We start from the raw sequence: 11,550 nt of genomic DNA, 5'->3' as shown, positions 1-11,550 counted from the left end.
GGTGCTAGTCTAGAAACACTGGGCTTGACCCTGGACTTCCTCTCACTAGCTTTGAGATTTTGATCAAGTTACTTTATCCCTTTGTGCCTTGATCTTCTGACCTGTGGCATCATCATAATAAAAGAACTTACCACATAGGGTTGTGAGGGATTACATGGGATCCTGCACACACTGTGTTTCGCAGCGTCTAGTAGATGTTCAGCGCGGCATAAACGTGAAGCTGCATTATATACACTTGTAATTTCTAATGCTACCCCGATCCCAGGATGTAAATGCATTAGTAAGATGGCATTAGCAGATGCATTAGTCGATGGGTCAGTGGCTTAAATAAGACAGAAGTTTATTTCTCTTTATCACATGACAGTCCAGAGATGGGGAATGGGGAATGGAGGAGATTCTATTATTTTCAACCTGCCTCTTCCACCATTGGGTTCAAATGGCTGATCCAGCTCCCACCACCATATCATAATTCCAGTCAGTAGGAGGAGGAAAATCTGCCCTTTCCTCCTAAGGGCACCCTAAAAGGTTGCATATAACATTGCTGGGCAGATCCCATTGGCCACGCTTAGTCACGTGGCCATGCTATCTGCAGAGGAAACTGGGAAATATAATCCTGCACTTCATTAAAATTGTGAGGAATTACTAGCAGAGGAAGAAGAAGGGGAGAATAGATGTTGCTCTGCCAGAGCCCACCGCCTGGCCACCCCTCACAAAGAGCACATTTAGCACCCTTCAAAGGGAGGCAAGGCAGAGTTCCATCTGGACACAGCTCCAGCTGAGAGCCCAGGATCTCTGAGGGCCTGGGTGTGGATGGGTCCTCAGAGTCTAGAGCCCTGTGAACCAAAAGGCAGGTAATCTGGCCCTCCCGCTCCCTGAGATAACAGTGCAGGAGGAACAGGATAAATTTCAGAACGGGAAAGAAAGGCAAACACATGGCAGTTACCTGATCTTTAACAGTCACTGAATCTAGTTGGACAGGAATTGCAATGCTGCTTCCCCGCAGTGGAGTAAGTTCTGCGGCAGCTCATCCCCAGCTCTGGGAAACTGTCTACTCTCCTTCGTGGCCTCTGGCATTGCCTCCTGGGAAGTTATTTCTCACCCGACATCCCCTGTGGCTGCACTTGAGACCACGCTGTCCTTGCAGATGTTACAACTTTCACAGTCCTCCTTCTGCTGGTGCAGATTTGGGGGGCTAGGGACAACTGGGGGGTCAAACCAGTCTTTGCTGACCAGGTTTGTAGTTTCTTTGCCAATGTAATACCCTCAAAATCTCCCAAGGCTTCTGATTTATTTTCATATTTGTGTAACCACAGCCAACAGTCTCACCATCTTTATGCTTGAATACTCTGGACTTGGTGTTCTTCCTGTTTTCTCTCAAACTGCTGGTGGCTACCTTGAGGTCGTCCGAAAAAATATGATTGGCTGTGAAGAGAACTTCCCTCTTCTGCCCACTGGGCTGGCTTTCACTGTCTACAAAACAGTGTGTGCTTGAGAAATGTTTGAGACCACAGGTACAGCCCTTGCTAAGGTTGCCTCTTTCAAACCACCGTTTACAGCTCACTGCCTGAGTGCATTTCTCTTGTGGGACTTTACTAGTAGCAGCAAGCAGAATCCAATACACACTAGTTTCCGTGAGTTACAGGCTCTGTTAGCATATGATGACATTTCAAGGCATCATAGATGACAGGTATGCCATACGTTTTGCCGTATCATGGCAATGGTCACCAGATTACCAGTGTACAATAGTTTTCTTTGCTACCCGCAGTCCAATTTCCAAACCAATGCCACTTGTTTTAGGCTTTTAAAGCAGTGCCACTTCCAGATGCCAACTTGTGCATTAATTAGGATACATGTTTGATTGCTGTAACAAAGACTCAATTTAAGAATGACTTAAACAAGGAAGTTTATTTCTCTCATGGAACAGTCTATAGACAATCTAAACCTGGTAGGCTGACTCTGAAAACTTTAACAAGCATTTTCCATCTTGGCTATGACATACCTCCTCTAGCTCCTGCCATCACATTAGCATTCCAGCCATCAGAAGGGGAAAAGGAAGAGGGGAACTCATGCCTCTTTCTTTTAAGGCATGACCTGGAAGTTGCTTCCATCGCTACCACTCACATTGGCCAAATTAAGTCACAAGGCTATATTTAACTGCAAGGGTTGGGAATTTAGGCAGCTATTCCAGCTAAAATTCAAGTGATTCTATTACTAAAGGAAGAAGAGAGAAATAGATATTGGGAGGCAACTGGCGGTCTCTGACACAGACTGTTTTTAGCCTCATTTTAGATTCGTGGAAACAGGCGCAGAAAAAACAAGCAATGCTTTCCAAGGTCAAATGGCAGAGCATGAATTTTAATCAGGTCCATCTGACCCCAAAACAGATTTTCCATCACATCCAGCCAACATAGTTTGGTCATCAAGGTGCGCACTGTTCACGAAGAAATAGAAGGCATTTACATGTGAATGTAAATGTGAGTGTCAGCCCAGTGTACAGTGAGATATGCACACAGAACGTGGCTATAAGGAGATCAGTGCAATGAGGGTGATGCAATCAAGGGAGACTTTGTTTAAAGAGGAGCCCCTGTTATTGGTCCTGTAGGTGGAACATATCTGAGATGGAGGGGAGAATGGGGTATTGCAGGAGAAGGCAGTGACGTGAGCTGGACCTGTTCTGTATCTGGCTTGACTGTGAAGGTGGTCCAGAGCACAAGGGGGTGGGGCTTTTCGGGTCTGAGGCACCGCATATCTCCAGGGATGGTCCATGTGATCTTTCCCCCATTTGAAGTGCCCCACTGGCTGTGCCTTTGATATTCCATCATCTGGGACCAGACAGTAACAGGCCACAGGGACCCTGCAGAAGGAGAGCTGCACCTGCCCCCAGTACTACCCAAGACACATGGAAGGCAAGCCCCTTCCCTGCTCTGCTCTCCTCGTCCGTCCCCATAAGCAGTACAGGGGCTTTGAGGGATGACGGGAAATACGTTCACTGAATCAGCGAGCAATCCAATAACACATTACTGTCTGTCCACTCCACGGCAAGACTGGGATGGAAGAGGCTGGAAGGAGGAGGGGAAGGGAGGGGCAGAGAGGGGAGCTGGAGCAGCTGGGTCAGCATTCCCGACTTGGATATTGACTCAGGCCCCAGGAATGCCAAGGAAGGGGGGTGGGCAGCCACCAGAGCTGGCTGGGATCCTGTTGGCACCAGGAGATGTAGGGACAGCACACACAGCGGGATGGGGGGACTGGGGCTTCTGCACACCTGGATGTACCTCCACAGGTAGAAATAGCTGTCTCTGAAGGGATTCTTGCATTGAGGACACTGGACCTGATGATCCCTAGGGTCTCTTCCTGTATTAAATTCCTCTGAACTTTGGGACTGGGAGCTTCCCAAAAGGAAGAGCCTAGCTTCTGTGGGTACTTAATTGTTTGAAGAATAAATGGTTGGATAAAAAAGCAAAAAGAAAAGAAAAGAAAAGAAAAGAATAGGTGCCTCTCACACTGTAGACAAGCGCAAGCCCACCTCACTCCTTCAAGGCGATTCTCACAACTCCCCATCTGCCCTAACCATCCAGTTCCAACTCCTCCACCAAAGAGAGGGACGGGCCCCTGGGACTCAAATGGAGACATCTGGACACACATTGGCCACTCTCCCGGGACCACCCACAAACCTCTTATCCCCAGCCTCCCAGCTGCAACTTGCCCTTTCTAACTCTAGCACCACCCACGACCGAAGCTGTAAAAGGAAGAGAGTTCAGCTCAGCGCGCCTCTGTTTTCCCTCCTTTGGCGCCTGACAAAGATGACAGAGGCCCTCAGAGAAGAAACCCAGGACTCTGACACTCCACCTCCTCCCACCCCAGTGCCCTCACAGCGGGGTCCTTCTCCCCTGTCCTCGGAAACCCAGGAGGCAGCCCATGAGCAGGCATCGAGATTCCACACGCGCCCCACCCCTTCCCGCCGGCCCGCAGGTTGCCGAGCTGAAGCAGCTGAGCGGCTGGACCCCTTCCTTCCCACTGCCCGACACCCAATCAGAGAGAACCCGATACGGGAGGGCAGGGTGCCAGGGGCCGGGCCCAGAATAGTGCTGCCCAGATACAGTGTTGCGCACTCGCTCCTGGAGCCCGCCGGAAGCCGGAGCACGCGTTGCGCAGGGTACCGGGGTCTCGGGCGGGGGTGGGGTGGCGGGAGCTGGAGCCGCTGAGGCCGGAGGGCCGGGAGCGCACCACCGCGTGGATGTGTGCGCGTGTGCGTGCGTGTGGGTGTGTTTGACCAGGATTTTCTCTGTATGTGAGCATGAGAGTGTCTGCATGTGTATATTCTTTGTGTGAGTCTATGTGGCCCTGTGTGTGTCTGGGAAGTGTTGAATATGTGGCTTTCTGAGTGCGTATAAGTGTTTGGGTAGGCTGTGTGTGTTTATGTGTGTTTGTGAGGCGGGTGTTTGTGTGTGTGTGTTTGTGGTGTGTGTGTGTGGTGGGAAGGGGAGCTCCCTTTGGTTCAGAGTGTAGGGCATTTTCCCCACCCCTTCAGACATTCTTCTCCCTGCAGACCCCCTCCTGGAGCAGCCTCCTGGGACCTGAGCACCAAGGTAGGTGCGACTGGCCCTCCTCCTGGGCCCAGCCTCTTCTCCCACTTCATTTTCTCCCGTGTCTCTAGGCCCCCAATCTCCCCCACTCTACTAGTCTGGCTTTTGTCTTCCTCGCCTTTTCCTTCTTTGCTCCTCTTTGTTTCTTCTTCCGCCTTTTACCTCACCTCCTCCTTCCTCTTTCAGAAGAAGAAAGGGGGGATCTAGAGTCTGAAGACTTGGACCCTCCTGACTTTATCACTTACTAGCTGTGTGATATGTGGCAAATTGCTAACCTCTCTGATCTCAGTCCCTTGTTAGTGAAATAGGGATGATAATGCCTCCCTTATAAGATTGCTATGAGGTTTGAATGAGAAACATGTCGGTGGAAAAGCCCTTTGGAGGCTTGCAAATATTAAATATTATCGCTCATAACATTTTAATTGATTTTATTGTGTTACTCCCCAGTAACCAAACAGGCCCCATCCCCCCTTCCAGAGATGAGCTTCCTAGAGCAAGGAGATAGCACTTCATGGCCGTCACCAGCCATGACCACCAGCTCAGAAAGAAGCCATGGGGAACGGGGGACCAAGGCTTCAAGATGGACAAGGCAGGAGGATGTAGAGGAAGGGGAGCCACCAGGCCTGGGGGAAGGTGAGGCCAAGGCCAGTTCTGGCGAGAAGAGACTGGGGGCAGTGGGAGGTCCCCGATCCTGGGGCCAGGCTCTGCCCTGGATCTCCCCATAACACAGACACATGACATCGTGTGGCCTCAGTCTCCCCACACGGGAGAGGACAACTGCATTGCTGACCCAGGGGCCCAGCACGGCCAACTCAGGACAGAGCCACCATCCTGTGTGACTCTCTGAGACTCAGCTCTCTCACCTGCAAAATGGGGGCCTCATCATCCAGGCTTCCCGAGGCTGCTGTGAAGGTGAACGGAGACAGCAGATGAGAAAGTGCTTTGGAAGATGGAGTTACTGTCCTCTCCCCCCGAACAGGTCTCCAGTCCAGGCCAGCTGCTGAGTCCACCGGGCTGGAGGCCACATTCCCCAAGGCCACACCCTGGACCCAAGCTGCTCCCTTGGCTGGGGTGGGCTCCCCAACAGCAGAGCGGGACATCCTCCCCCCTGACTGTGCAGCCTCAGCCTCCGACTCCAGCACAGACGATCTGGATGTGGGCATCGAGTTCTCAGCCACAGCAGCCTGGGGCGATGAGCTCGGCCTGGTGGAAGAGAGGCCAGGCCCATGCCCGTCCCCGCAGGCACTGTTACCCAGGCTGGGCTGGGACGATGAGCTGCAGAAGCCAGGGGCCCAGGTCTACATGCACTTCATGCAGGAGCACACCTGCTACGATGCCATGGCAACCAGCTCCAAGATAGTCATCTTCGACACCATGCTGCAGGTGAGGCCACAGCTCTGCCCCACCTCCATCCTCACAGCCCCCAGGATGCCCTGCCGGCCCTGCCCCGCTACAAGCCCCTTCCAGAATTCCTTCTTAGCACCATGGAGACCAGCGGAGGAGGGCTTTTTCTCTCTGTGTACACCCCCTAATTGTCATCCCAGCTCTGCAACTCAGTATCTATAGGGTTTGGAGTAGGTCTTTGTGCTTCGCTCATCTCTAAAATGGGGATAGGAAGGCCTGCTTTACCCTACAAGTTTCAGAGGAGTCCTGGGCCAACCCAGGATGAGAGGGAGCATTTTGCACACCCCGAATTGTATGGAAAACATTGCAGGGTGGCTTAGGACAAAGAGCGGGGAACTCTTGAAAAGAGAAAAGTAGGATGAGCTCTGGTCCCCACTCTTCCAGTAGGCTAGGCTACGAAACACTTGATCCCTTTCTTCTCACCGCGTATAGGAGAGCAGTGTGTAGTGTAGAGAAGAAGCAGGGTATATGTATGATCCACAGTTCACTATTTGACTCTAGCAGTAGATAGACAAATATATTTAATTTAGTAGTTTTGCATTTATTTTGATATGTATTAGAAAAATACAACCAGCCTGTATAGATAATATTGTTTAGGATGAAGCCAAAATGAGTCAATGTAAAATTTATTTAGAAAAAAATATCTCGTACATAACATATAAATAATTACACCTCTAGTACTTAGATTAGCCAAAACTATCCTGTGTGTATATGTACACATATGACTTTGGTGTAGAAACACTAAGTTAGTTTCCTGCACCCTGGTGTGCCTGGTGAGGGGTCACCTCAGTGCCTCTGGCCACCAGCAGCCTTACCTCTGTAGCAAATGTGCCGACAAGGGTCATGTCGAGTGGCAGGCCGCCTCGTGGAGTGGAGGGCCCGGGAGAAGGCCCTGTGGAAGGACCCCGGTTGGGACAGGGGACTCTGAGGGGCAGTGAGCAACTCACCCTCGACTGTTCTCCCCGGTGCTCAGATCAAGAAGGCCTTCTTCGCCCTGGTGGCCAATGGCGTCCGGGCGGCACCTCTGTGGGACAGCAAGAAGCAGAGCTTTGTGGGTGAGAAGGGGCTGGGGAGGCAGAGGTGGCGGGGAAGGGAAAGGGGGGAACTTGTGGGGCGCTTCTGGGGCTGAGCTCTGACACACCACGGGCTTGAGCTGAGCAGGGGCCTGGCGTGGGGGAAATGTGCGAGCTGGGAGACCCCATCTGTGGGATAGCTGTGACCAGCTGACCCCTCCAGCTCTACTACCCCGTGGTCCCATGTCATAGGTGCTAAGTAGGAAAAGAGAAAAGGAAGAGGAAGAAATGTGGAGAAAAGAAAAAGTGGGGAGGAAAGGAGAGAAATTACAGGGGAAGCATAAAAGGGAGAACCCCATTTCTCAGGCACGGGAAGAGCTGCCCTACCCTCCTCCTTCCGAAACCCCACTTTTGTCTCAGTCCAAGGACACTGGCCAGGTGGGGCAGGGGTGCTGAGCCCTCAGCCTGCCTTCCACCCCAAGTCCCAGGCTGACCCCCGTTCCCCCACCCCCACCCCGCAGGGATGCTGACCATCACAGACTTCATCTTGGTGCTGCACCGCTATTACAGGTCCCCCCTGGTGAGGAGTGGGCTGGGGGTTCCGGCGGCACCCATCTGTGCTGGGGTGGAGGGAGTTCAGGGGGCCCAAGTCTGACTTCAGGAGTTCTGTTGATGTTCTAGGTCCAGATCTATGAGATTGAAGAACATAAGGTTGAGACCTGGAGGGGTGAGTGGGCAAAGGGGCCGAGGGTGTGAGGGTGAGGGTAGGGCTAAGGACCTCAGGCAGAGGATGGGCGGTGGGGATCTCCTGGGGGGAGCAGGGAGAAGGCAATAGGGAGCCCAGGGGGCCCGAGGGGCTGGGGGCTGCTGGGTGAGGCAGGGTGGCCAGTTCCCTTGCCCTGACTCCAGTTTTTCCTGCAGAGATCTACCTTCAAGGCTCCTTCAAGCCTCTGGTCTCCATCTCTCCCAGTGACAGGTAAGCGTCCCCAGCCACCCACTTGGGCCTCCTTGCCCTGCACAGACCCCTTCCCCAGCTCCTCAGTTCTGAACTCACGGGCTCACCGTCGGCAAACTGCGGACAAGGCAGCCTTGGCACCCTGTCCTCCTTTCTGGGGGCTGGGATGAAGGGCATCTCTCCCCAGGCTGCCCCAGCCTCACTGCTCCCACTTCTGCAGCCTGTTCGAAGCCGTCTATACCCTCATCAAGAACCGGATCCACCGCCTGCCGGTCCTGGACCCAGTCTCAGGCGCTGTGCTCCACATCCTCACACACAAGCGGCTGCTCAAGTTCCTGCACATCTTTGTGAGCCTGGGCACAGCCTCAGGGGGAGACCCGAGGGGCAGAGAAGTCTTCAGCCCTAGGGATTGGGGAGGGAGCAGCTGGGAGCCTTCTGGGGACTACTCCACCCTTATCCCTACCTGGCCCCAACCCAAGCAGGGCACCCTGCTGCCCAGGCCCTCCTTCCTCTCCTGCACCATCCAAGATGTGGGCATCGGCACATTCCGAGACTTGGCCATGGTGCTAGAAACGGCACCCATCCTGACCGCACTGGACATCTTTGTGGACCGGCGCGTGTCTGCACTGCCTGTGGTCAACGAAGCTGGTACCTACACCCAAGATGGGGGCTCTGGCTGGGGTGGGACTGGGGGTAGCAGGGGTCTATGTGACATCAGCTCGCGGCCCAGGATGGAGTCAGGGCTACAAGTCTCTGCCTGCTTTGAGCCTTGGATCAGTTACTTAGCCTCTCTGAGCCAGATGTCAATTTCTTGCTCTGAAAAAGGGTTAAAGGAGCCATGGCTGTAAACTGCTTCAAAGTTAAAAATCACCATAATGAAGCTGAATATCAAGAAGTGTTTTAATCTATTTTTTGATTATGAAAAATTTCAAATGTGTGAAAATGGTAGAAAAAACTCTGTAACAAACCCCACCTATCCACCCGGATTAACTACTGTTAACACATTGCCACTAACCAGTTCTTTTTTTTTTCACTGAAGTAATTTAAAGTAAATTATATTATAGAATCATGTCATTTCACCCCTTAACACTTCATCTGAATCTCTTAAAATAAGGATGTTTCCTACATCACCTAACAAAATTATGAATAATTTATTAATGCTATCTAATATTCAATCCTAATTCCATTTCCCCAAGAATATCTTTTTTTTATAGTTGATTTGTTCAAATCAAGATCCAATTAAGGTCTATGCTTTGAATTTGCTTCTTTTGCCCCTTAAGTCTCTTTTAACCTAGAACAGTTCCCTCCCCACTTAATTTTCATGACGTTGATGATGAGAAGCCTGGGTCTATTGTCCTGTAGAACGTCCCACTTCCAGAGATTTTTCTGTTTTCTGCAGTTGGCCTGTACATTGTTCCTCTCTTCCTGTGTTTCCTGTAAACTGGAAATTAGTTCTAAAGTCTCGATCAGGTTCAGGCTATACTTTTTTTTTTTTTAATTTATTTTTGGCCGTGTTGGGTCTTCGTTGCTGGGCACGGGCTTTCTCTAGTTGTAGCGAGTGGGGGCTACTCTTCGTTGCGGTGTGCGGGCTTCTTATTGTGGTGGCTTCTCTTGTTGCAGAGCATGGGCTCTAGGCGCGCGGGCTTCAGTAGTTGTGGCACACGGCTCAGTAGTTGCGGGGCACGGGCTCAGTTGCTCCGTGGCACGTGGGATCTTCCCGGACCAGGGCTTGAACCCGTGTCCTCTGCATTGGCAGGCGGATTCTTAACCACTGCACCACCCGGGAAGTCCCCAGGCTATACACTGAGGCTAGAATATTTCAGAGGTGATGCCCTGTACTCATATTTTGTCACATCAGGAGGCATGATGTCGGGTGTCTCTGAGATACTGTTTGATCTGTGGGTTCAGGGTGGTGGCAGCCTGATGCCTCATTATAAAGCCAGTAGCCTGGGGGTGGGGAGGATGTTGAGGGGTGCACTCAGCAAGCCCGCCCCGGGCCCCTACACAGCATCCTGGTTCTGACCTGAACCTCTCCCCTTTCTCTCACCTTCCTCCCCGGCCCCCAACCCCTGCAGGACAGGTCGTGGGCCTCTACTCCCGCTTTGATGTGATTGTAAGTGTCTGGGGGAATAGAGGGGAGCTGGGGGTGCCACAGGGAGGCTAATGTGGGGGGATCGGTGTGGGTGGGTATCTGTGGACCAGGGGGGCCTTTACAAGTGTATAGAGGGAGATACCTGTGGGGCTGGAGCCTGGCCGAGGGCTGATTAAGAGCGGTTCTCCTTCCTGCCCAGCACCTGGCAGCCCAACAAACATACAACCACCTGGATGTGAGTGTGGGAGAAGCACTGAGGCAGAGGACACTGTGTCTGGAGAAAGTCGTTTCCTGCCAGCCCCACGAGACCTTGGGGGAAGTCATCGACCGGATTGTCCAGGAGCAGGTACCCACACCCCTTCTTCGTACATGCTCCCAACACATGGGGCCCAGTCCTTCTCATGAGCAGTTTCAGCTAGCCCTATCCATTGGGCACCTGCCCTGTCCTCCCATCTCATGGCCGAGCTCTTGGTGTGCACACTGGCCGGCGACTGGTCCTGTCGTTGGGGCCCTCGGGCCAAGGGCCGCAGCCAGCTGACCACCCTAGGGCAGGCAGAGCCACCGCTAACTGGTTTCTAGGAGGCACTCTCTTGCCCCCACAGTTACGTTAAATTGTTTGCCCCTAATTCTCAGTGTCAGCCTCGTTGGCTGCTGTAGCCACATGGCGCTGCCCCCTCACTGAGCCTCTGTGGACCCACAGGTGCACCGGCTGGTGCTCGTGGATGAGACCCAGCACCTCCTGGGTGTGGTGTCCCTCTCCGACATCCTTCAGGCTCTGGTGCTGAGCCCTGCTGGCATCGACGCCCTCGGGGCATGAGAGCATCAGAGTCTTCACTCTTAGGCCACCTTCCACACCCGGAAGCCAGCGAAGGGAGCCGGGGACTTGGCCTTCACCTCCCCCCACCCCCCATTTGCTGGTTCGGCTCTTGTTCAGGTAGGCTCTGCCCTGGGCCATTGACCTCAGCTCCAGCCCCTCAGTCTCCCTGGGCACCCAGATCTCAGATTGGGGCCCCCCTGAGGATAGGAGTGGCCCAGTTTAGAGCTGAGCAGCCTCGTGAAAGCTACAGGTGTCAGGACTCACTGCGGGGCCACTGCTTTGTCCCATTCTCAGCTGAGGTGATGGAGGCCCTCATAAGAGGGGTGGACAGGGGCTGGAGGCAGTGATGTGACTTCAGGGTCTCCCAGGAGATCGACCTGCCCTTTCACAAGTCAATTCCCGCCTGCTTGGACTTCCACTGGAAGGAAGCCAGTTACCAAACCTGGGCTGAGTGGAATTTCCACACTCGATAAGAACTAAGGCTGAAAGGATAGAGCTTCTCTCTAAGTACTCATCGCAGTCAGTTTGACATGGTCTCAGGCTCTTTCCTGGTAGCACGTTTGCTAGGGGTTTGCAGAGGGTGAAGGTGCAGATTCCACCTGCTTAGCAAGGATGGCAAGACTGAGGTTCCCCTATTGGAAAGGCAACCTCCCCTCCCCATTTAATCTTCCTTTCTCTTTCCCTCA

The 11,550-nt window shown here is 52.9% G+C and overlaps 1 protein-coding gene across 3 annotated transcripts; it reads left to right on the top strand.

The window, feature by feature from the left end:
* Positions 1–4,141: 4,141 nt before the first annotated feature.
* PRKAG3 (protein kinase AMP-activated non-catalytic subunit gamma 3) lies at positions 4,142–11,333 on the top strand. Of its 3 annotated transcripts, none has more exons than XM_065880780.1 (13): positions 4,142–4,153; positions 4,547–4,586; positions 5,061–5,216; positions 5,563–5,966; positions 6,961–7,042; positions 7,522–7,580; positions 7,682–7,727; positions 7,922–7,976; positions 8,176–8,302; positions 8,438–8,603; positions 10,031–10,068; positions 10,247–10,393; positions 10,748–11,333. In XM_065880780.1, the coding sequence occupies exons 3-13, from the start codon at positions 5,063–5,065 to the stop codon at positions 10,862–10,864; spliced, it is 1,395 nt and encodes a 464-aa protein (XP_065736852.1). In that variant the 5' UTR covers positions 4,142–4,153; positions 4,547–4,586; positions 5,061–5,062; the 3' UTR covers positions 10,865–11,333. The 3 variants fall into 3 exon arrangements, with proteins under 3 accessions (XP_065736852.1, XP_065736851.1, XP_065736850.1); XM_065880779.1 differs by having other exon boundaries at positions 4,148–4,246; XM_065880778.1 differs by lacking the exon at positions 4,142–4,153 and having other exon boundaries at positions 4,553–4,586.
* The last annotated feature ends 217 nt before the right edge of the window (positions 11,334–11,550 follow it).

Source organism: Phocoena phocoena, chromosome 7 (genome assembly GCF_963924675.1).
Source record: "Phocoena phocoena chromosome 7, mPhoPho1.1, whole genome shotgun sequence".
Lineage (NCBI taxonomy): Eukaryota > Metazoa > Chordata > Mammalia > Artiodactyla > Phocoenidae > Phocoena > Phocoena phocoena.
Note: the sequence above shows the minus strand (reverse complement) of the source record. Positions and strands in the feature narration are given on the sequence as shown.

What these genes read in the sequence shown, in the direction of transcription:
- PRKAG3 (XM_065880779.1), top strand. An exon ending in CAAGAAGCAGAGCTTTGTGG is followed by an intron (nt 7,043 to 7,521) that starts GTGAGAAGGGGC and finishes CCCACCCCGCAG; the next exon opens with GGATGCTGACCATCACAGAC. An exon ending in GCTATTACAGGTCCCCCCTG is followed by an intron (nt 7,581 to 7,681) that starts GTGAGGAGTGGG and finishes TTGATGTTCTAG; the next exon opens with GTCCAGATCTATGAGATTGA.